General features: G+C 42.4%; 1 protein-coding gene across 5 annotated transcripts in view; it reads right to left on the bottom strand.

Annotated features, from left to right (window-relative positions):
- nalcn (sodium leak channel, non-selective) overlaps positions 1–26,382 on the bottom strand; it is a 284,414-nt gene that overhangs the window by 134,896 nt on the left and 123,136 nt on the right. For 4 of the 5 annotated variants that reach the window (XM_043691273.1, XM_043691274.1, XM_043691276.1 and 1 more), the window contains one exon: positions 13,765–13,839. The exons of the other annotated variant lie outside the window; for it this stretch is intronic. In XM_043691273.1, the coding sequence (XP_043547208.1) occupies positions 13,765–13,839 (75 nt within the window). The remainder of the gene's footprint in view (positions 1–13,764; positions 13,840–26,382) is intronic. 5 annotated transcript variants of the gene reach the window in all.

The following is a 26,382-nucleotide window of genomic DNA, read 5'->3' as shown; positions in this document are numbered from 1 at the left end:
CACTATTTTAAATCTAACAGAATTATGGTCGCTGGCCCCAAAGTGCTCCCCCACTGACACCTCAGTCACCTGCCCTGCCTTATTTCCCAAGAGTAGGTCAGGTTTTGCACCTTCTCTAGTAAGTACATCCACATACTGAATCAGAAAATTGTCTTGTACACACTCAAGAAATTCCTCTCCATCTAAACCTTTAACACTATGGCAGTCCCAGTCGATGTTTGGAAAGTTAAAATCCCCTACCATAACTACAGTAGAACACAACTTTTGAAATAAAAGGCAACTTTTAAGTTTGTTAATTGCATAAGCATTACCATTTTAAAAAACAGGAGATAAAAGCTAAACAGTCAATGTAAATGGGTTGCAATAAAAACCCCAACAGTTTGAATTAGTGGTTAATAGCACACATTAAACGATCTGGATATATCGATGCTGATTTTCAGGCCTCACTTCAAACAACCTCTTTTGGCTGGAAGGGTAATGGAGTAGGATTTTAATTAATCCAACTCCAGCTACACTCCAGTTACCTTCACACACCTGTAAGAGCTACTCAGAAGTGAGCATTAACCTCAGTCACCTGCTGCAAGTCCACCAAATGTGTTCTGATCATAATATGGTACGAAAAATTTAAACAGTACTTTATTGAAGTAGCAAAGCAACCATTGTTAAAATCTGGCCTGCAAAAGATAAATCATAATCTTTCCTGGAACAGATTAATTGTTCACTTTTAAAAGGGCTATTTATCATCACTTGCAGAGCATTTACACAACACACATCATACAAGATCAGCTTACAATAGGTGGGCATTTCTGTCTCTTTAAAACTTTATAACTTCCATCAAATCATCATCCTATGGTCTCACCAACATCCACAGAGTAAACGTTCTTTTTCTGATTAGTAATATACCAAACCCTGTTCAACTGTACTTACTGGCCGACTTGGGTAACTCTTTGCATTCAAACTTCTCATCCTTGTTTTCAAACTCCTCCATGGTCTTATCCACCCTTCTCCCAACTTCTGTAAACCCCCTCTAGCCCAAAAATCCTTCTTTAGCTCTGGTGTCACGCACAACCCAGATCTTCTTTGTTTTGCTGTATGTTCAGCAGCCGAGACCCAAAGTTCAGAATTCCCTCCCTAACCTTCCCCTCCTCTCTAGCATTTTCGAACAATCCTTCAAACCCATCTCTGACCAAGCTTTTGTTCACGTTATAATATTTCCTTATGTAAATCAGTGTCAAATTTTGTTTGAAGAAGCACTTGAGCTTGTTTTCCCATGAATGCAGGTTTCTGTCCCCAAGCTTTCAAAGTAAACAATCATCAAATGAAAGATGACCATCTGTTCACCATTCATCTAAGTTGATGAATGTATGTAATTGTCAAAGACTATTCACAAAAATATTAACTACCTTTAATTAAAGTTTATCAAGTACAATAATTAAATCTGACAAACTCTCTTGCAAAGTGAGAGTTAATCTATTGGTCAATCTTATCTAACAAGTAACGTGAAATGCAGGTGGTTATTGCCATTAGTTTCTTGGTGCTGTGGAAGCTATTAACATATCAAAGACATCCTGTTGTCTGGCTATATTCTTGTTTGAATCAGAACAGTATGACAAAGTCAAATTTAAGATCAAACAGTGAGTCATCCAATCATAATGTGAAAATTATGTAACATTTCATTTTTTACTCCAATTTAAAAAGACAAAATTACAGTGCAGTCCAAACAAATTTAGAGATAATATATTGCCGCTGAGAAGTTGTAACAGCATAAATGAACAAAATCACACTCCAGTGAAATCAGAGATTAGATTCCCTACAGTGCGGAAATAGGCTTTGGCCCAACCAGTCCACACCGACCCTTTGAAGAGTAACTCACCCAGACCCATTCCCCTACTCATGCATCTATCACTACGGGCAATTTAGCATGGCCAATCCACCTGACCTACACATCCTTGGACTATGGGAGGGAACCAGAGCATCCAGAGGAAACCCACACAGACAAAGGGAGAATGTGCAAACTCCACACAGATAGTCACCTGAGGCTGGAATTGAACCCAGGTCCCTGGTACTATGAGGCAGCAGTGCTAACCACTGAGCTAATCTGTGCCACCAGGGAACAGGGTGGGGCTCTATTCCCTAGAAAAGAAAAAAGTTGAAGGGGTGATCTGACAGAAGTCTTAAATATTTTGAAAAGGCTTGACTAAAGTGCATCTGTGTTATTCACCTCAACGTGTTCCTCAGTGGGCCATGTACTACACTCCCACCCTGAGTAAAAAGGTTTCTCCTCAAGTCACATTGGATTTAATACTGACACTTTGGAATATATGCCAGCTCCTTCAACAGCTCATCCCTAACTCACTGTACCACGATACATGTCCCAAAATGAGACGCAAATTAGGAAGTGAAAGGGATGGAAAGATTCAAGAAAATTACAAGCACCAGGGAAATGGTACTGAGTGGCAGAACTTGTACGGTTAATGGTAGGGCCCTGGGTGGTTTTGTCAACCAGCGAGACACAGAGGTTCAGGTACGTAGTTCTTTGAAAGTTGCATCACAGACAGGATAGTTAAGAAGGCATTTAGCATGTTTATCTTCGTTGCTCAGACCACTAAGTATAGGTATTGGCATGTAATATTGAGGTTGTACAGGGTGTAGGTGATGCCACTTTTGGAGTACTGTGTACAGTTCTGGTTGCCCTGCTATAGGAAAGATTTTATTAAATTGGAAAGGGTTCAGAAAAGATTTACCAGGTTGTTGCAGGACTGGAGGGTTTGAGTTATAAGAATAGACTGGGACTTTTTTCACTGAAGCACAGGGGGTTGAGTTGTGAGCTTAATGCTATGGTGAATAGCAGAGGTCTTTTCCATGGGATGGATGAATTCATAACTAGGGGCAAATTTTTAAGGTGAGAAGAGAAAGATTAAAAAGCGACCTGATAGACAGAGGGTGGCTCATGTGTGGAATGAACTGCCAGAGGAAGTAGCAGATGCAGTTACAGTCACAACATTTAAAAGACATTTGGATTGATATATGAAATATGAAGGTTTAGAAGGATGTGGATCAAATGCAGGCAAGTGGGATGAGTTTAGTTTGGGAAATGTGCGGCATGGAGAGATGGACTAAAGAGTCTGTTTCCGTGCTGTATGACCATATAACATGGGCTGATAAGTCCCCAAGTCCTAATGGAATTCACAAAATCATTGAGATTTTCCAGCACAGAAAGAGACCAGTCATCTTAGGGTCTTCAAAGAAGTTGAGAGTGTGTTGCTGGAAAAGCACAGCACATCAGGCAGCATCCGAGGAGCAGGAAAATCGACGTTTCAGGCCAGAGCTCTCCTTCAGGAATCTCTTCTCTGGCCCGAAACATTGATTTTCCTGCTCCTCGGATGCTGCCTGACCTGCTGTGCTTTTCCAGCAACACACTCTCGACTCTGATCTCCAGCATCTGCAGAACTCACAGTCTCTTCTTTAAAGAAGTGCCTAATGGGATTGCTGACACATTAGTGTTAATTTTCCAAAATTGTTTAAATTTGGTAAAGCTTCTATTATATTGAAAAACAGCCAATAAATCCCTTAGTCAAACAGGGAGTGAAACTAACAGCAAACATTAAACTTCAGTTAGCTTAATATCTATCGGGGGAAGACGTTAAAAGTTATTATCAAAGACATTATGGCAGGACACTTAGAAAGGTTTGAGGTAATCAGAGAGAGTCAACATGGTTTTGTGAAAGGGCAATCATGTTTAACCAATCTATTGGAGTGTTTGAGGAAATAACGTGCCGTGGATAAAGGGAACCTAGGGATATACTGCATTAGATTTGATAACTTACCATAAAGGTTATTGTAGAAAGTAGTCTAGGAGGTAACACCTTGGCTTTGATAAACAATTATATATTTCAAACAAGTGATCTCTTAAACTTCTAAACTCCAGTGGTTACAAGCCTAGCCTGTTCACCCTTTCCTCACAAGATAACCCACCTATTCCTGGTATTATTTTGGTAAGCCTAGTCTGAACTGCTATTAAAAAATGTAATAAGATTGTTCTCTGAGCACTGTTGTCAAAAATAAAAAGAATGCTGTTTTGTTTGGAAAGTCTTGCCTACTGGGAGGAAGTGTCTGGCTGAGATATCACTGTACATTGCCCTGCAAGTTTGCAATCTGTAATATAAGAATAAAGCAGAAATGCCAAGCGGATGTAGGGTGACTTTCCAATGTGTATGCCTGATGTGTGAGGGACTCTCTACGACTATGGAATCAGAATATCATCACTTCAGAGCACACAGCAGACTACAAAATCTCATTAGAAAGCTAGAAAACATCAATGGTATCAGGAGCATTACCACTGATTCTCTTTATCATTCACCCCTATTGTTTAATATGATTACCTCCAGAGGCAAGGAGATGATTCGTATAATGCATCAATCTCAAGAATAAAAGCAGTTTCAATACCAAACTCAGGCACTCGGAGTCTGTTACTTCCAGCAGGACACGATAATTAGTTATTTTTACAATTTATTTTGTAGCTCTGCAATAATGCACTGCATCTCATTTCAGCTGAGATTCGATAATTATTCTCTGTGGGGTGTTCTGCTCTCATTTATACAGATGATGTACACCAGGGGAAGTTAGCCAAGTACATGAAGGCAGAAAGGAATAGAATGATAAATGTTGTTGGAGGTGAGGTGAAAACGAGTTCAAGACCACTCTTGTGGAACCCAAACAGCGACCCTGATCTGTTACTGTTTATACACCTTTCAGAATAGCAGATGGCTGGTCTTGTGTTCAATATTTTTATGGGCCCTCCACAATGTTTAATAGGCATGTTCTGACACTAAGTGTGTACTTGTACAAAAAGGGACATTACAAAACAAAAATATATAGCTGAATAGAAATTAAGTGATGATGAATGTTGCTGCCCATTTTACATCCCTGCCACATCTCTATTATCTCCTTCTCCCTCCCCCAATTCACTACAGCCCATTTTAAGTCTGGCGGGAAAATCTGAAATGCCATTTCATCGATGCCCATTTATATTGGACATCATGGTTGTTATGGAGAACCACAACAACTGGATTTTTGCTATGAAGGCAGGAGACAGATGTCAGAACACTTTCTTGATTCTGAAAATAATGGTAAGGAATAAAGAGTAATGAACTCTAGGTTTCACATGGATGACCTCTTAGATGCCACGGAGAGATGTGTGTTGGCCAATTAACATGGGAACAAAGTGGCACTGTGGAAGTGGGGGACTGATTCAGGGCAGCTATTACTGTACCACGATCAACATTTCACATCATGACCTGCTGAGGGAAAGATGTACAGAAGTGACGGAGACTTGGCTGCTTTTCTTGAGTTCAGGTAAATATCTATATTTAAGCTTGGCAGCCTAAACCATTCCTTCTCTGTCCTCTTCCTGCCAATGTTTATTGACCACACTCACCCTGCCCACCTGCTCTGAGTCAATGGCAATTAAGTGCTAATTGCCAAATGGTTCCATGCTATTTGTTCTCTCATGGAGCCCAATGAATCATGAGGTGAATGATTTATTGCTGTGCGTCCCTTGAGTATCTCAATTTCTCCCTTAAAGAAAGAGTCTTTAATGAACACTTTACGCATTTTGATTGACATGTGTAGTGGATTGGGGGGTGGGGGTTGCTTCCCTACCCCCACGCTTTAGTAAAACTGACTGATGCCAGGAAACTGGTACATCAGTTGGCACTGGGTAGTTGTGACTCCCACCTGCCTCGGTCTGTACATTTTGCCCAGATTCTGCAAAGATACAAAGGCAGGGATTGACCATAATGAAGGCAGATGGGAGAGCAGTTAGTGGTGCTACAGGAGCAAGAGAGTTAACCTTCTCCCTGCACTGCTACATGTTGTGCTGTGTTCCATGGATGACACCGCACTGATCCTAGTCTGCTAACTCCGTCCAGACTGACTGAGACGGATGGTGTGACCTCCTTTTCTGGTCAATGGGAAAAGCACTCCCTCATCACCTTGTCTACCAGTACTTCCAAGACCCTGTTAGTGAACCGAGGAGCTGGCTTGCTTCTCTCCAGTATTTTCTTTGATTCATGATGACAGGATGAAGCACAGTTCTGGGGTGCAGCGTCTGAAGTATCATGGAGCAGGGGCTTAAATATGGTGCTAGCAGCCCACAGGGAGGCTAGTTGCATAATTAGTGAGATGAATGATGGATCATTGTGAGGAAAGGTGGGCAATGGGGGGCCAAACACCAAATAATGTCACTGGAAAAAAACGTGGCCAAACCAAAATGGTAAAATTCAGCTCTTTATTATAGTTCTTCACTTTTGCAACATACACTATAAATTCTTAATTTAAATAGTTGTCATGTTCACTCCTTCATAACAGGGACCTTCCACTGCGATGAGGAGCTTCAGTTTACAAAGAGAGACTGGAGAAGCTGCGTTGGTTCACCTCAGAGCAGAGAAGGCCAAAAAGAAATTTAATAGACATCGCCAAATCATGAAGAATTCCAACAGAATAAATAAGGAGAAAGTGCTTCCTGCCCCAGCAAGGTTAACAATTGAAGGAGGTGAATTAAATGTATCAAAGAATTGTTACGGTACCGAAAGAGACATTTAGCCCATCATGGCTGCAGCGGTACTTTGGGCCTCTTCCTCATAACCCTGTTCCTTGTTTCTGGTTGAAAAAAAGCAGAGTGGAACTGGGAAGAGTTTACTGAATAAGGCAATTTGTTATGATCTACTGTGCTCCCTGAAAGCAGATTCGACAGTAACTTTCTGAAGGTAATTGGATGAATACATGAAAGAGTGAAAAATAAATTGCCAGGCTACGGGGATAAACCAGAGCTAGCCAAACTACCTCTTTCGAAGAAGGGCTACAGGCATGAAGGGCCTCTTCCTACAATTCTATAACTACATCTGTGGTTACCTGTAAAATTTACATTTGCCAGTCAATTTCCGATCAAGCTGGGTAATAATGGCTGCGTGGGTGTTTAGTAGCTTGCAATTGATGATAACACAGTTTCAGTGAAGGACAGGTCTACAACTACTTGTCCTCAATTACAACCTGCCACACACCCACACATACATTACTGCTATTCAATTATACTCTTTTATCTTTTTAATATTTTATACCAAATTCAAAATCCTTTAAAAATGTTTCCATCCAGTTCTGGCACAGTTTCAAGCAGTAATGTCAAATGATAGCTTTACTAATGGATGTCCCTCCGTCTGGAGATAAAGTTTTTATTTTAAATTTCAGGTCAGCTTAACTATTCTGGCAGCAAGATCCACTTGGATACGTACCAAGGGTGATACATTGGTTACAAAGAGCTTTGGGACATTCCAAGGTCATGTAAAATACTACGCACAAATGTGAGTTATTTTTTAAATTGAAATTCCATTCACCTTTATCAAGGGATATTAAAGCTCTCACTGTACAATTTGCACAAAAGAAATAAGGGAGCTCCTCCATAGCTTGACTGATGTTTCATGAAGACATAGTCTGCTCAGATCTGAGCCAGCTATTTGCTTATGCAGAAATTTTTATTGTTTGCAACAATATAATTTCGAGGTTTTAAAAAGATAAAAAGGAATAAAATTGTGCATTCATGAAGTGCTTTATAGTTAATGAAGTACTTTTGGAGCATGGTCACTTATCATAGAATAGAATCCCAATAGTGTGGAAGCAGGTAATGAGACTCAACCAGTCCACACTGACCGTCTGAAGAGCTTCCCACCCACACATCCTGTAACCCAACATTGCCCATGCCTAATCCTAATCTGTACAACCCTGGACACAATGGGAAATTTAACATGGCCAATCTACATAACTTGCACATCTTTGAACTGTGGGAGGAAACCAAAGCACCCAGAGGGAATCTATATAGACTCAGGGGGAATGTGCAAACTCCACACAGGCAGTCACCCAAGGTTGGGATCAAACCAGGTCCCCAGTGCTCTGAGGCAGCAGCGCTAACCACTGAGCCACCATTACATCCCCATAATGCAGGAAGCACAATAGGATCCATTACACACACTGCAAGATTCCATGCATAACAATAGGAGAATGACCAGGTCATTTTTATTAATGTAGGATTGAATATGAGTTCAGGATAGTAGGGATGATTTCCCAGCTCTGCTTTGAATTAGTGCCTTGGTACTTACTAAATCCATCCAAACTAGGAACAGGGAACTCAGTTTTAGTGTCCCGTGCAAAAAAATACACTGCTTCCAATAAGACCATAAGACATAGAAGCAGATTTTTGAGATTTGTAGCTCATGTTGATGATAAGTATGTAAGTCGCTGAGCTGGAAGGTTTGTTTTCAGCCTTTCGTTGCCATACTAAGTAACATCATCAGTGAGAGACTTTGGTGATGCGCTGGTGGTGTGTCCCACCTCTCTATTTATAGATCTTGGTTTCTTAAGGTAGGTGACGTCATTTCCGGTTCTTCTTTTCCAAGGGAAGGTAGATAGGATCTGAGTCGATGTGTTTATTGATCGAATGCTGGTTAGAATGCCATGCCTCTAAGAATTCTTGTGCGTGTCTTTGTTTCAGCTGTCCCAGGATTTGTGTGCCATCAGATACATCCACATCAATTCACCACCAAAAGACATGACCCACTATCATTAGTTTCTATACATAGAGACAAAGAAGGACACCACTTTGACTGGGACAACACACCCACCCTAGGATAAGCGAAATAAAGACATGCATGAGAATTCTTAGAGGTATGGCAGTCTAACCAGAACTCTATTAATAAACACATCAAATTAGATCCTATCTACCTTGCCTTGGAAAAAAAAATGGAAATGATATCACCCACCTTAAAAAAACCAAGACCTATAAATAGAGAGGTGGGACATATCACCAGAGTCTCTTACTGATGATGTTACCTAGTATGGTGACAAAACATCTGAAAACAAACATTCCAGCTCAGTGAGCTAACTTACAGACATGGTAGCAGAAATTAGGCTATTCAGCTCATCAAGACTGCTCTGCCATTCTCCCTTTTTTTAAAAAAATATTTCCCTTCTCACTTTAAACCTATGCCCTCTAGTTGTGGACTAATCTAACCTGGGAAAAAAAGACCTTGGCTACTCACCATTATCCATGCCCCTCATGATTTTGTAAACCTCTATAAAATTTTGATTAGATTCCCCACAGTGTGGAAACAGGCCCTTCAGCCCAACAAGTCCACATTGACTCTCTGAAGAGCAACCCACCCAGACCCATTTCCCTCTGGATAATGCAGCTAACACTGGGCAATTTAGCATGGATAATTCACCTGACCTGCACATCTTTGGACTGTGGGAGGAAAGCAAAGTACCCGGAGGAAACCCACGCAAACATGGGGAGAATGTGCAAACTCCGCACAGACAGTCGCCCAAGGCTGGAATTGAAACTGGGACCCTGGTGCAGTGTGGCAGCATTGCTAACCACTGAGCCACCATGCCACCCCTCAGCCTCTGACACTCCAGGGAAAATAGCTCCAGCCTACTCAGCCTCTCCTTGTAGTTCAAACCCTCCTGAAGTGAGAGTTGACATGGGGCATGCCGACATGGGGCACACAGATACAAGATGGCCGCTGAGCCATAAATTGGTCACTTAGCACACAAGATGGCCGCTGGGCCATTACATGGAAAAATACAGCAAAGCATACACAGATACTGCCTGAGGCTAACGGGATACCAGCACAATAGAGACAGAGCATAGATGATTAGTTTAAGGCGGGTGGAGAAGAGAATACACATCAGTGATGTCTACTGCTGCCAAAGTGTCTGAGTCCAGCCACCACCTTCAATTGAAATGTTAACTACCTGAGACTACTTGTATACAAGTGTTAATACTTCAGATCTTCAATAATGGAAAACGATCTTCCTTCTCAGGAAGAACAATCACGACCACTGAAAATAACAATGATCTTGTAATGTCTTTTGTAAACAAAACATACGGTACAAATAAAGTCTAGATACTTGAAAACTATTGTACCACAAAATGTACAAAATATCATGACGTGCTCCGAGAGTGAGAAGAGGCTTGCAGCTGACCGCTGTGCTGACAAACTACTCTCTCTCCCTGGAGCTCTGGTTTCTTTGTACAATAAACTCTGTCATTGGATCCCGATTCTGACTCAGTGACTGGTGATTTTCCCCACAACAATTGCCGTAATCGGCAGGATCTCTTCTTCCTGATGCTTTGCATAGGAAGGGTTTGGAGGGATATGGGTCGGGTGCTGGCAGGTGGGACTAGATTGGGTTGAGGATATCTGGTCGGCATGGACGGGTTGGACCGAAGGGTCTGTTTCCATGCTGTACATCTCTATGACTCTGGTTAAAGGCCACGATTGGTGAGCCGGGGTAAGAGATACTTTGAAACTGTAAACGGGAAGAGTCAGACCGTGCCAAAGACTTAGTTTAGAGGGGTATACCATTGTAACGTGTAACTTGTGCAATAGTGCATGCCTGTGGAGCGTCAGTGGGAAAGTGTACTAACTGGTGTAATAACCAGTTGCTTGTCCTGAAATGACCAGAGGACAAGGTAGTGCCTGCCTCAAAAGCCCCGCCATAAACCGGTTGTTGGGGGCGGGGGAGGGGGTGGGGGGTCCTCCCGGGATGGTTGGGAATTGAAATGGGAATTGAGGTGCCAAGGGTATTAAGTGTTGTTGAGCACAAGTGACAAAGTCGGGTAACATTGGACTCCGTAGGGGCAAACAATGCAGAGTCCAGTTAGACCCTAGTCGAAAGTTGGGTGCTGTCTATTATTGTGTTTTAAATTGAAGTGGTGAGGAAAAGGAGCTGATCACTCTGACCAAGAGCCAAATTCCAGTGGAGCAGCACGGTACCGAGGTGGAAGCATGGACACTTAGTGACCGTGATACCCTGTCAGTCTGTAGCTGAACAACCCTTTTTAAGCTTCCGGTGGCCGGCAGGGTAAAAAGATCCCCAGTACAGAGCACACCGGGCTAGAGGTAGGTTTCTGTGCCTATCGGGCAGTGTTGGAACTGTAGAGGTGGCAGGGAGGGTAGAGGAGTCCCGGTAGAGAGCGCACCCTATTGAACTGACATTCCCAGGCAACTGGCAGGTACCGACTAGTGGTGGTGGCCGGGAGGGTACTGAAGTCCCACTGGTAGAGAGCACACCTTGCTAGGAGGCTGCTACTGCCATACGGACAGTGCTGGAACAGTATTCATGGCCAGGGGGTAGAGAAGTCCCACTGATTAAGGACACTTTACTGTTCGTGGTATCCAGGGGTACACAATCTGCAAATTGGCAGATCAGGATTTTAAAGGGGATACTGCAGGTTCCCTTATTGAGAAAAAGAAGACAGACAGACTAGCATTGACAGAACAGATGAAGAAAGGGGGTTGGGACCCATCCAAGACATTAGTACAGCAGCGCAATTGGATTGACAAACAAAAATGAATTAAAACTAAAAAGATAGGGGTAATGTTCATGTAGCAATTAACAGGCCTAATTGAACAAATAGGTGCCTCCACTAGCAGGTGGAGAAAAGGCCAAGAATGAATTGAGGAGCTGGAGGATAGGATAAAGGAGCTAGAGCAAAGAATAGATAAAGTACAGGAGGAAAGGGAGACTGACTCTCTCCCCTCCTACAAAACTGTACAGCAGGGACCAACTGCTCCCTCAGCAGAGCAGGAGGTGCAAGGAGGTGAACTCAAACTTTACACACAGCAGACATGTTACACAGTGGATTATCAGTTAGCCCAGTAAAGGGGAGTATGTTCAATCACTGGTGACAGTGTATAACCCATGTCATTGACAAATCTTACAAGTTTACACAAGCGATCAAAAACATTCGGGACCAGCTTGATTACTTCAGACAAGGAGCCACAGGAGGAGAAAGCTGGCGAGAACGGCTGATAGGCAAATCCTAGGGACCCTATTTGGCACACAGGAGTGTTCTCCTTATTTCACTCATACTGGTATTCTGCCTCGGCCTTGGGTGTTTAAAGCTTTGCTGTAAGGTGCTACTGACTTGCCAGAAGCAAGTATCACCAGGGAAGACTCCCCAATGAAACTTGCACTCCTTGACACCCCACAGGATGGGGAGACCTTAGAAAAGGCTACCTCTACGTGTGAGTTGGGTGCTCTGTGGGAGATCTCTGAAGTCACCTCCTTGACCACAAAGGGTGGAGTGAAGTAGGAGTTGACACGGGGCATGTTGATACGGGTCATTTAGTGCACAAGCTGGCCACTGAGCCATTACATGGAAAATTACAGCAAAGCATATACAGATACTGCCTGAGGCTAAGAGCATACCAGCACAATCGATTCAGAGCTTAGATGAGTAGTTTAAGGTGAGTGGGGGACAGAATACACATCAATAATGTCTACTGCCCACCGAAGTGTTTGAGGTAAAAACAATGACTGCAGATGCTGGAAACCAGATTCTGGATTAGAGTGGTGCTGAAAAGCACAGCAGTTCGGGCAGCATCCGAGGAGCGGGAAAATCGACGTTTTGGGCAAAAGCCCTTCATCAGGAATAGAGGCAGAGCGCCTGGAGGGTGGAGAGATAAATGAGAGGAGGGTGGGGCTGGGGAGAAAGTAGCATAGAGTACAATGGGTGAATGGGGGTGGGGATGAAGGCGATAGGTCAGAGAGGAGGGTGGAGTGGATAGGTGGAAAGGAAGATAGGCAGGTAGGACAAGTCATGGGGACAGTGCTGAGCTGGAAGTTTGGAACTGGAGTGAGGTGGGGAAAGGGGAAATGAGGAAACTGGTGAAGTCCACATTGATGCCCTGGGGTTGAAGTGTTCTGAGGCGGAAGATGAGGTGTCTCGGCAGAGTGGGAGGGGAAGTTGAAATGTTGGGCCACAGGGCGGTGTGGTTGATTGGTGTGGGTGTCCAGAGATGTTCCCTAAAGTGCTCTGCTAGGAGACGTCCAGTCTCCCCAACATAGAGGAGGCCGCATCGGGAGCAACGGATACAATAAATGACATTGGTGGATGTGCAGGTAGAACTTTGATGGATGTGGAAGGCCCCTTTGGGGCCTTGGATGGAAGTGAGGGGGGGAGGTGTGGGCACAGGTTTTGCAATTCCTGCGGTGGCAGGTGAAGGTGCCAGGATGGGAGGGTGGGTTGTTGGGGGGGCGTGGACCTCCAGCCACCACCTTCAATAGAAATGTTAACTACCTGAGACTGCTTGTCAACAAGTGTCGATACTTCAGGTCTGCAGTAATGGAAAACAATCTTCCTTCTCAGGAAGAACAATCACGACCACTGAAACTGACAATGATTTTGTAATGTTTTCTGTAAACAAACCATGCTGTACAAACAAAGTCTACAATACTTGAACTATTGTACCACAAAATGTATAAAATATCATGACATGTGCTCCAAGGGTGAGAGGAAGCTCTTGGTTAACAGCCATGCTGACAAACATCTCTTCTCTCTCTCTTTCTCTCCCCAGAGCTCCGGTTTCTTAGTACAATAAACTAGGTCGTTGGATCCTGATTCTGACTCCAAGACTGGTGATTTTCCCCACAACACTCCAAACCCAGCAACATCCTTGCAAATCTTTTCTGAACTCTTTCAATTTTAACAACATTCTTCCTATAGCAGGGAGTCCAGAATTGCATATGGTATTCCAATAGTGGCCTCATCAACGTCCTGCCACAACATGACCTCCCATCCTGAATGCACTGACCAGCGAAGGTTGAACAAAACAGTTAGAATATCCCTAGATATAATGTGCGCTCACCTGCAAGGTGAAAAACATTCAGACAAGTAAGATGGCTCCATGTGTTAATTTGTTTTACCTGTTTCAGTTTCTTCAGATCTTCATCCAACTCCAGATTGTCCAGAATAACAGCAACAAATAGACTCAGCAGAATCTGCAGGGTGATTAGAAACACTTCTCAGAAGAAAGTTTCCTCATGTGATAAAGTTTTGTGGCTCAGTAGCAGGAAAAAGAAATACAGCTTTAAAAATTCTGAATTCTTAAAGCATTTAAAACAGATGCATCTCATGGCAAACAAATAGTGGGCCAAAGGCAGAATACACCTGGTGGAAAAGTATCAAAATGAACAAGCAGTTGCATTTTCAATTTACAAAATCATTTCTTGTACAGGAAATTTACATAAAATTCGACACACAAACACAGTATTATATTGAATTTCACAGCAGTGAAATGGAACATTCGGCCCTCCTGATCTATGCTGGTGATTTTGTTCCATATGAATTCTCTCCCACCAGCCTTCATATTACACTTTCCAGATTTCCTTCTTTCCTTTCTCGTATTTAGCTAGCTTCCTTTTAATGCATCCATAATATTAGCCTCGATATTTCCTGTGGTATTGGGTTTTACATTCTCACCACTTTCTGGGTAAAGAGGTTTCCTCTGAATTTCCTCATGGTTTTATTAGTGATTACTTAAATTTACAGCCTTTGATTTTGCACTCCCCAGAAAGGAAAGCATGTTTTATTTGTTGGTGAAGTCCCTCTAAAGCTTTCCTTTTTGATCCACCTTTTAGATCCCTTTCTTATTATTGTCTTCTCTGGTTCAGTGTTTATATTCTGTTTGATAATCACCTCTGCAAAGCACCCTGGAACACGTTAAAGATGCTATAAAAACACAGAACAAATTTCTACTTATATCTGACAAAGGAAATGCAAAATTAATTTAGATTGATGTATGCATTTTTATAATCCCAATTGATGGTATTACCAAGGAGATCCCAGAATGAAATCTGACCTGATAGATCATGTTGTTTGGTTTTAGATAACATGGTGGTCATTCACTGAAATGCAGTCACACAAAGTTGAAGAGTTCCATTAACAACAAAACAGAAGTTTATTGCACAAAACATGAGAACAAAATAAAAACAAACCAAGCTATCTCACTACAGAACACAGTTTGAAAGATCTCATCACAATTTTCCAACACAATGTTCCAGAGACTCAAATCCAGATAAATTACTCCTGTACATCAAATTGTTAATTGATTCTCACAGTTTGGATGTGTTTGCTAAGTTGGAAAGTTGATTTGTAGATGTTTCGTCCCCGCCTGGGTAGTATCTTCAGGGCCTTGGAGCCTCCTGTGAAGTGCTGCTGGACTGTGTCTTCTGGAATTTATTTGGTTCTGTTCCTGCAGCTTCTGGTTGTTCATTGCAGTGATTGGTATATTGGGTCCAGGTCAATGAGTTTATTGATGGAGCCTATAGATGAGTGCCATGCCTCTAGAAACTCTTTGGCTGTCCTCTGTTTGACTTGTCCTATTATTGTTGTGTTGTGGTCGAATTTGTGGTCCTTGTCATCTGTGTGTATGGCTACTAAGGACAGCTGGTCATAGAGTTATAGAGATGTACAGCATGGAAAGAGACCCTTTGGCCCAAGTTATCCATGCCAAACAGATATCCTGAATTAGTTTAGTCCCATTTGTCAGCATTTAGTCCATGTCCCTCCAAACTCTTCCTATTCATCTATCCATCAACATGTTAATTGTACTAGCCTCCACCACTTCCTCTGCAGCTCATTCCATACATGTTCCACCCTCTGTGTGAAAACATTGTCCCTTAGGTCCCTTTTATATCTTTCCCCACTCACCCTAAATCTATGCCCTATAGTTCTGAACTCCCCCCAACCCAGGGAAAAGACCTTGTCTATTTATCCTATCCATGTACCTCATAATTTTATAAAGCACTACAAGGTCATCCCTCAGCCTCCGAAGCTCTAGGGAAAACAGCCCCAGCCTATTCAGCCTCTCCCTATAGCTCAAACCCTCCAACCTTGGCAACATCGTTGTCAATCTTTTCTGAACCCTTTCAAATTTCACAACATCTTTCAGATAGGAAGGAGACTAGAATTGCACACAATACTCCCAAATGTGGCCTAACTAATGTCCTGTCCAGCCACAACATGACCTCCTAACTCCCATACTTGGTGCTCTGACCAATAAAGGAAAGCATATCAAACGCCTTCTTCACTATCCTAGCTACCTGCGACTCCACTTTCAAGGAACTATCGTTATGGCGTTTAGTGGCTCGTTGGTGTTCGTGGATGTGGATTGCTAGTTGTCTGTCTGTTTGTCCTATATAGTGTTTCCTGCAGTCTTTGTATGGAATCTTGTAAACTATGTTTTCCTTCCACATGATGGGTATAGGGTCTTTCATCCTGGTGAGTTGTTGCCTGAGCATGGCTGTCGGTTTATGGCCTGTCATGAATCCGAGTGGTCAGAGAAGTCTGGCTGTCAGTTCCAAGATGTGTTTTATATAAGGTAGTGGGGCTAGAGAGTTAGGTCATGGCATGTCCTCGTCAAGCTGTTTGTCTGTTAGGCATCTGCAGAAGTAGTGGTGGGAACATCCATCCTTTGTAGAGGGTGTTCTTTCCTTAGCAGGTTGGGAGTGCTGAAGTGTGTTGTAGCCCTTTTGAACAGGGTCCTAATGCACTATCTCTTGTTTGTGTTTGGGTGGAAGGTCTTGTATTTCAGAATCTGGTCCATGTTTAACTGATTCTTCCCAATTCTTTCCTGTGAACTCATCTTAGCTGAATACTTACAAAACTGAGCTTAGCTTTTCTCAGCTTCAAATAACCTGAAGATTTCTAACCAAACACTCCTGATTTGGAAGTTGCACAAACTAAACTTTTCTAGTGAAATAACCGCACAGAGGCCAGTATCCTGTCACCCTTTACTTATATGACCATTCCTCAAGAAGGGCTCATGCCCGAAACGTCAATTCTCCTGTTCCTTGGATGCTGCCTGACCTGCTGTGCTTTTCCAGCAACACATTTTCAGCTCTGATCTCCAGTCCTCACTTTCTCCTCCTTACATGACCACAGTCCATGGACTCTGACCAGCCAGCTCAGAGCCAATCCCTACAATAAGGAGACTGTCTGAGGTTCCCATTTATTTTTTTTTTACAAATCTTTATTCAGCTTCCACCACCAGGCAGAAAAGAAACACCTGAGTGGCCAATGACAAGCAGTGCCTTTACCATCCTATTTATTTTCTTTTCTTTTCTTTTTCTTAATTTAACCCCCACACTACCACCTAGGTTCCCATTTTATTAAATTTTTTTTGTGTGTGTGCAGGTGTGAGACACAGTGAGAGACACAAGGTGCACGAATCTTTATTCAATTTCCACCACCAGGAAGATAGGAAAACACCTGGGTGGCCAGTGACAAACACTGCCCTTCACATCAAAGGGCAGTGCTGTGTGATCAAAACAGTGAGGGGGAGGGTAGGGACTAAATCAAAATAGAGTTGGAGGGAGAAATGATGCACTCCACTCCCTGCGGCGCCCACCTCTCCCTGAACAACTCCAGGGTGTTGGTCGACACCGCGTGCTCCTTCTCCAAGGACACCCGGGCTCTAACGTAACCGCGGAAGAGGGCAGGCAAGGTTCCCATTTATATGTTTGTCAAGACTTGCTGATTGGTTTAGGTTAACAACACCAATCAGTGTTTTCATACTCAACAAGATTCACCTGGCTAACATCATTCCAATCATTACATCCCTCCCCCTAATAACCCATCCTCCTGTCCTGGCACCTTCCGCTGCTGCCACAGGAAATGCAAAACTTGCGCCCACAGCTCCCCCCTCACCTCCGTCCAAGGCCCCAAAGGAGCCTTCCACACCCATCAAAGTTTCACCTGCACTTCCACATGTCATTTACAGTATCCATTGTTCCCAATGCAGTCTCCTCTATATTGGGGATATAGGACGCCTACTTGCAGAGAGCTTTAGAAAACATCTCCAGGACACTCACACCAAACAACCCCAATACCCCTGAACACTTCAACTCCCCCTCCCAATCAGCTGAGGACATGCAGGTCCAGGGCCTCCTCCATCACCACTCCCTTACCGGCCAATGCCTGGAGGAAGAAGATCTCATCTTCCGCTTCGAGACCTTCCATTAGTGCCATGTGGACATGGCACTAATGTGGATTTCACCAGTTTCTTCACTTCCCCTCCCCCCCACCTTACCCCAGTTCCAACCTTCCAGCTCAGTACTGTCCTCATGACCTGTCCCATCTGTCCATCTTCTTTCCCACCTATTCGCTCCAACCCCCGACCTATCACCTTTACCCCCACTCCCATCCACCTATTTCACTCTCAGCTACCCTCTCCCCAGCCCCATCCCCCTCCCATTTATCTCTCCACCCAGTCTCCTAGTCTCATTCCTGATGAAGGGCTTTTGTCTCGAACATCGATTTTCCTGCTCCTCGGATGCTGCCTGACCTGCTGTGCTTTTCCAGAACCACACTCCTGACTACATCCCTTCTCCTCAAGTCCAGGGATGTTGGCCTGTTTGTTTTCTTGTAGCTTGCCCTGGAACATTTCACCCCAAGTCTGGTTCCTTTGACTCTGACGAGGACATAGGTGGCGGGTACTGGACCAGAGCCTGTCTCACGCAACTGGAGCACCTCAGGAGACATTCCTCCTTTGCCTCAGGTGTTTTTGCATGGTTACATCTTTAATCCCACACACCAAATGGCCTCTCAGCATCTCATTCAGGGTTAACCCAAAATCACATGCCTCTGCCAGTTGTCCTAATTGCGTCAAAAAGAAATGATATGGATTCCCCTCATTTTCAGACTGCAGAATAAAACCAATAGTGTCTCAGAATTAGAGGAGGCTTGAGGAGGTAGCATTCCTTGACTAAATCTGTCAACACTTGAAAGGTTTTAGTATCTGGTGCCTCAGGGAAAGTAAGGCTCCTAATAACTCAAATCGTTGCAGGTCGACAAGCTGTCAGGTGAATTACTTGTTGCTTTCCTCTGGCCCCAGCGTAATTTGTCCAGGGAAAAAACATATTCTTTCCACACACTTTGGCACAGTCTTTGACAGCAGGATCAAACAAGTATAGCTTCCCAAATAAAGGCATGAGGCCAGAAATGCTTACCCAGAATCAAAAATGATTGCTGTGAGTGAATTTTTGTCAGGAGCATATTGTTTGCTCTCGCCACCACTGAAATAACTACACAATGGTATGCAGTGGTATGCAGCCAGCAAGTCACCCTTTATTTACACAAGCACAGGACATGGGCTTTGACCAGCTAGCTCCGATCCAGATCCTGGAGTGAGAAGACTCTCTGAGACTCCAGTTTATTTATTTTTTCTTTTTTTTCTTTTTTTAGCAGAACCTCTGACACTTCTTTATCTGTTTTTTAACCCCACACTACCGCCTCACTGCAGTAGTGCTTATTTTTCCCCAGCACTCACGTTGTGTGTGTGCGCGCAGGTGAGAGACACAGTGAGAGACACAAGGTGTACGAATCTTTATTCAATTTCCACCACCAGGAAGAAAGGAAAACACCCGAGTGGCCAGTGACAAGCAGTGCCCTTCACATCAAAGGGCAATGCTGTGTGATCAAACAGTGAAGGGGAGGGCAGGGACTAAATCAAAATAGAGTTGGAGGGGGAAATAATGCACTCCACTCCCTGCGGGAGACTCCAGTTTACATCTGTCAGCCAGAGCTTCCTGATTTGCTCAGGTTAACAGCCCAAATCAGGGATCTCATACTCAACAAGATCCACCTGGCTCTTCTTGTCCTAATCACTACATCTAGTGTGGTTGTTTTCCCTGAGCCATTTGACACCCATTTCTTGGAGAGAAATTATATTTGCTTCTGACCCCAGTCAGATTTTTTTACTAATTCCTCTCAAAGCTCTCAATCTCTGAGATTTCCAAGCTAAAATCAATCCTTAATTATCCTGAACCAAATCGAATAAAGGGCTTTCAATGTTTACTGCACCCATTGTAAACTATCACAGTTAAAACAATCTTCCATTGGCACTCCAGGGCCCCATGCTCCCTAATATATACTAAATTAAGTCAGTGTTACTGAAGGACTGTATGAACTTGTTTTACTTTGAAGTCACTTCACCAAAGTAACCACCTCAATATGCCACACTTCTAAAATCCAAGCTATAAAAATGACTGATTTTCTCTCTCTATATATATATCACACATCTCATCATGCATTCCATGAATGAGGATAACAATATATCCTCAACAAGCACTCTCATTTTTTTAAAAACATAATTTCTAAATTAGATTAACAATAATAATATATTAACATTGAACACACAATGCCTTTCCTGACAGCCAGATCTTACACAAGTCTAACTGGGTCACAGTGTTCATTTTTGCTCATGTGCACCCTAAATATAGCATTAGCCAGAATATTGTCTATTCAGGTACATGAATGATTTTAAATTGTATAGCTGGAGTAATAAACTCCAACAGGAGAATCGACGTTTCGGTAAGCCCTTCTTCAGGAATGAACCTCTCATTCCTGAAGAAGGGCTTATGCCCGAAACGTCGATTCTCCTGTTCCTTGGATGCTGCCTGACCTGCTGCGCTTTTCCAGCAACACATTTTCAGCTCTAATAAACTCCAACAAACAATTCTAAGCTCCAAATCTTAGGCAAAAAAAAATCAAAATCTTGTGCTGTGTATACATGGCATTGTCTCCACGATTTTTAGAGTTGTAGATTTTAAACTGAACATTGCCGGTGCATTCATATCCCAAAAAGTATGACTTTGCTTTCATAAAATCTAGCTGATAATTCTCCAGTTCTATCATTTAGTGGGTCTTCCCAATATCCTTTTGGTAAGTTGATATTGTCCAATTCTTTCAATACAGCTCTCCAATCTTGAAATAGGACAGAGTTTGCTTTAGTTACCAAGTTAACTTTGTAATCTTTGTGACCCATCTGATTCTGGCACCATCGTGATAAACGAGCTCCAACTACTTGGATTAGGTTCAATAATGTAAAATCTATTCCCTCACATGAGCTAATTTGTCAGGATTGAGTCTGTAAGGATGTTATTTTATCAGTAATCCTCCCCTTACATTAACATCATGAACAGCCAATGATGCTTTTCCGGCCTAGTCACACAAATTGATTTATGAGTCTGTAATAACGTTCACAAGTAACTTAGATAGCTAATCTTCCATTAAATTATCTAACTGTTTAAGCACCTCTTATTATTATCAATCTGATTTTTAGAAAATCAACTTTTGAATTTTCAATTGCTAATTCATTATCCAATTGCACTGATGTTTTAATTTCACTACCATAAATACACAATCCTCCAAGTCATAATATCTCTTTAACATGTTAATATGACATACTTGCTGATTATTTATTTGGTCGGCAGTACTCAATACATAATTTATATTATTGAGTCTTTTTTATTCAATTAAGTCCAATAAAACTTATTATTTATGGTTCCCCACAGACAGGCAAGAATATGTCTTCAGCAACAATGAAGGTTCAATGAAGAGTATAGGAGGGCATACTAGGAGCAGCACATGATACACTGAAAAATAAGATGTCAATCTGGTGAAGCTCTAAGACGGGACAACTTTTTATGTCAAACAGCAGAAGCAACAAGTAATAGACCGAGCCTTAGAGATTCCACACCCAACAAATCAGATCTAAGCTCTGTAGTCCTGCCACATCTTGTTGTGACTGCTGGTGGACAATTAAAGAACTCACTGAAAGAGGAGGCTCCACAAAAAATCCCTATCTTCAAAAATGAGGGAGCCTAGCATGTCAGTGTGAAAGATAAGGCCAAATCATTTGCAACAATCTTCAGCCTGTAATGCTGAATCAGTGATGCATCTTGACTTCTCCAGAGATCCTCAGCACCACAGATATTAATCTTCAGCCATTTCATTTACTCCATATAATATCAGTAAATGGCTTACATTACAAAAGTCATGGGCCCTGACAACACTCTGGCAATAGTACTGAAGACTTGTGCTCCAGAACTTGCCACATGTCTAGCAAAGCCATCCCAGTACAACTATAACACTGGCATCTTCCCAACATTGTGGAAATTTGCCCAGGTATATCCTGTATACAAAAAGCAGGACAAATCCAACTCAGCCAATTACCGTCCCATCAGTCTGCTGTCATTAACAGTACTATCAAATAGCACCTGCTCAGCATTAACTGCTCAACGATGCACAAGGCCACTTAGTTCCTGACATCATTATAGCCTTAGTTTAAACATGGACAAAAGAGCTGAATGCAAGAGGTAAAGTGAGAGTGACTGCAATTGATAGCAAGGCTGCATTTGACCAAGTCTGGCATCAAGGAAGCCAAATAAAATTGGAGATAATGAGAGTCCAGGGAAAACTTTATTCTGGTTAGAGTCATAACTAGCACAAAGGGAGTTGGTTGGTGAAGGTTAATCATCTCAGCAGGAAATCTTCAGGGTAGTGTCCTGGTCCCAACCATCTTCAGTTGTTTCATTGATGACCTTCCCTCCATCATAAGATCAGAAGTAAGGATGTTCAATGATGACTGCACAATGTTCAGAACTATTTGTGACTTCTCAAATACAGAAGCAGTCCACGTCCATATGTAAGAAGACAAAAATAAGTGGGAAAGCAGGTGCTGAGGATGGCAGAAAGAGTTTGTAAGGGGACATAGGCAGGTTAAGCGGGTTGGCAAAAACTTAGTTAATGGGATATAATGTGTAAAAATGTGAGATTATGAACTTTGACAGGAAGAATGTTTCAGCTGAATGATATATTAAACGCACAAAGATTGTGGAAGGCTACAGTACAGAGGGATTTGGGAGTCCTTGTATATAAATTACAAGAAGTTGTATAAGTCATCCAAGTTTAGCAGGAAATAGGGAAAGCAAATAGAATGTCAGTCTTTATTTCAAATGAAATTGAACATAAAAATAGAAAGGTCTTGCTACAACTATACAAGGCATGTGTCAGACCACACCTGGAGTACTGTGAACAATTTTGGTCCCCTTATCTAAGGAAAGATATTCTGGCATTTGAGGCAGTCCAGAGAAGGTTCACTAGGCTGCTCTGAAATATGGAAGGACTGTCTCAGAAGGAAGGGTTGAGGAGGTTGACCGTGCTCATTGAAGTTCAGAAGAATGAGAAAAGACTTAGTCAACGTACATGACTCTGAGGAAACCTGATAGGGTAAGTCAAGAGAGGTTGTTTCCTCTTGTGGGAGAGTTTAGGACTGGGGGCACCATCTCAGAATGAGACATTGCCCATTCAAGTCAGAGATATGAAGGAATTTCTTCTTTCAGAGGGTAGTGAATCTGTATAATGCTTTACTACAGAGCACTTTAGAGGCTGGGTTGTGAAGCATTGTCTCCATAACTTTAAGATAACTTTATATTCAAGGCTGACACAGACAGATTTTGAATTAGGAAGCAAATCAAGGGAATTGGGGAAAAGGCAGGACAGTGGAGTGGAAGATTACCAGATTAGCCAAGATCCCATTGAATGGTAGAGCAGACTTGATGGGCTGAATGGCCTACTTCTCCTCCTACATTCATTGGGAGGTCATTCAGCCCATTGTGTCTATGTTAGCTCTTTGAAAGAGCTAGCCAAGTATTCCCACTGCCTCTGCTCTTTCTCTCTTCTAATTTGTTTTTGAAAAGTCCCACTGAATGTGATCTATCAGGCAGTGAATTCCAGATCATAACAACTATCTGCATGAGTAAGTTTCTCCTCATCTCTCAAACATCTGTGCTGATTACCTTAAATCTACGAGCTATGTTTACTAAATTTCCTGCCAGTGGAAACATTTTCTGTTGATTCACTCTTCTCCAAGGTGAGTAAGCCTAACTTCTCTTGTCTATATTGTACATGTACCTGCTCGTGTCAAAATTGCCATGCAGTAGTGAGTTGGGAATCACATTTGAGGCTTATCACACCAGCTATGACCGTATTGAGTGATGGGGTGGACTTGATGGTCTGGATGGTCTACATCTGCTGCTATGCCTTATAGACCCAGACAATGCCCAGATTTGAATGGAAAGGTTATGGCTACAAAAGCGAGTTTTAGTGAAGACTTTGTTAAATATTAGGAGAGAAAATGAAAGTAATGATATCCAGGTTTGGACTGAGATGTGACAAGTAACATTTACGCTACACAAATGACGATGATCATTTCCAAATAAGAGAGAATCTAAACATCACCCTTTGACATTATATGGCAGTACTATCACAGAAGCCCTCACCAACCACATCCTGAGTGGGTAACCATTGAGCAAGTACTGAATAAGACTAATCATATAATTACTGTGGCAACAAAAGCAGGTCAGAGACTAGGGGTCTTGCAGTGAGTAACTCACCTCCTGACTCCCCTAAGCCTGTCCAACATCTACAAGGCATAACTCAAGAGTCTGATGGAATACACTCTACTTGCCTGGATGGATGCAGTTCAAACAACCCTCAAAAAACATGACATCCAGGACAAAGCAGCCTGCTTGGATGATACCCCAACACAACCATTCACTCCCTCTACCACTAATACTCAGTAGCAGCACTGTGTACTATCTACAAGATACACTGCAGAAATTCATCAAGCTCCCTAGACAGCACCTTCCAAACCCATGAGCATTGCCATCATGAAGGACAAGGCCAACAGATACATGGGAACACCACCACCTGCAATTTCCTCTTCAAGTCATTCACCATCCTGGCTTGGAAATATATCAGCGTTCCCTCACTGTCTCTGGGAATTCCCTCCCAAGGGGCATTGTGGGTCTACCTACAACAAATGGACATTGGTTGTCTCAAGAAGACAGTGTACCAACACCTTCTCAAGGGATGGGCAATAAGTGCTGGCCCAATCAGTGATGCCCACATTTGTTGAACAAATTCAAACAAAATATTTCAAACTTGGGCCTTTTTATTTGCTGTATTTCTCATTGTTTATGAGCACTCTTCAACTGCTTTTTGGCTAAACTTATATACTTTTTTTAGTTTCTCTCTATAGCTTAAAACAGAGGCTGCAAATGCAGTCTTTGAGCTTTGGTTTATCAATTTTTCTTTAAGGGGTCACTGTCTCATGTTCTACATCAGGTTAAAAGGACTGAAGCCTATGGACACATCAGAAACACCGTAATGGTGCACAGTAACTAAGGAATTCCTTTATCACAATCACTGGGACGTTCTTAACAATCAGCTCAAATCTGGGTCTGCAAAGTTTGGTGCCATTTTTCCAATGCACCTTGAGATTGTGGGTGATGAGCAAAGGATGGAAATTGTTTTATTCCTAAACTAGCCATCTTTTCTTTGAATATTTGTGACAAAAGTTGAACCTTTATCTGATTATATTTCTCTGGGTATTGCCTACTTGTAAAAAATTGATAAAATGTTTTCACAACCGTTTTTTGTATTGACTTTTCCTAAAGGCATTGCTTTAGGAAACCTTGCTGAAACATCTGTAATTGTTAAAAGATATTGACTTCCATTGCTAGATTTAGGTATGGGACCTAGACAATCTGTTCAGACCCTACTAAATGATTCTTCAAATGCTGGGACTGGGATTAAAGCCACAGGTTTAGTTAATGGATGGGGTTTTCCCACAATGTCATTTCTGGAAATATTTTTATCACTTCATTTAAAGTTTACACAAAAAAACGTTTTAATATTTTAGCCTGCATTTCCATAAGATCTGAGTGACCTGCCTTTGGAATTTGTGACTTTCTTATAACATTTCATTATGAATCTCAGAGGAAACTATCACCTGATAGACTACTGCTTGTTCCTTATCAGCTGGTATTGGAGGTGGTCTCCATTTTCTCATTAATGTTTGTCTCTTAAGTGCTAACAGTCAGGTATTGTTCTGGTTCAGTTTTGGAATAGGTTACTTGGTATAACTCTTCAACTCAGGATCCATTTGTTGTATTTCTATTCAAGAAGGTATGTTAAACATGTCAACCTCATTCTCTTTACCTTTGAAGTCATACAGTATGGAAACAGACCCCTTGGTCCAACCAGTGCGCACTGACCATGTTCTCAAACTAAACCAGTCCCACCTGCTTGGCTTGGCCCATATCCCTCCAAACATTTCCTTTTCATCTATTTATCCAAATGTCTTCTATGTTGTAACTGTTCCTGCATCCACCACTTTCTGTGGCAGTTCATCCCACACACGAACCACTCTCTGTGCAAAACGTTGCCTCTTTCAGGTCCGATTTAAAACTTTCTGCATCTGGCAGGCAGGTTTTCTACTGCAACACCGCTACATTTAAACTAAGTAGCGGTGGGGGGGGGGGGGGGACAAACTGGATGTTTAAAAAGGAAATTGAAGGGATAGTTAGAACAAGAGAAGTCAAGAAAGACAACTGTATCAATGAGGCAGAAAACTCGGAAAGGGATCATGCTGTAAGGTTGAGTGAAATAGGAGTTGATGGGAAGGGTGAGAGCAGTAACAAATTAAAAATACTATACATGAATGCACGAAGCATTAGACATAAGATGGATGAGCTTGAGGCTCTTTTGGAAATTGGCAGATACGATATTGTGGGGATAACTGAGACGTGGCTTCAAGTGGACAGGGCCCGGGAAATGAATATTCAAGGCTACACGTGCTATCGTAAGGACAGACTGACGGGCAGAGGGGATGGGGTGGCCTTGTTGGTAAGGGA

This window comes from Chiloscyllium plagiosum, chromosome 6 (genome assembly GCF_004010195.1).
Source record: "Chiloscyllium plagiosum isolate BGI_BamShark_2017 chromosome 6, ASM401019v2, whole genome shotgun sequence".
Classification (NCBI taxonomy): domain Eukaryota; kingdom Metazoa; phylum Chordata; class Chondrichthyes; order Orectolobiformes; family Hemiscylliidae; genus Chiloscyllium; species Chiloscyllium plagiosum.
Note: the sequence above shows the minus strand (reverse complement) of the source record. Positions and strands in the feature narration are given on the sequence as shown.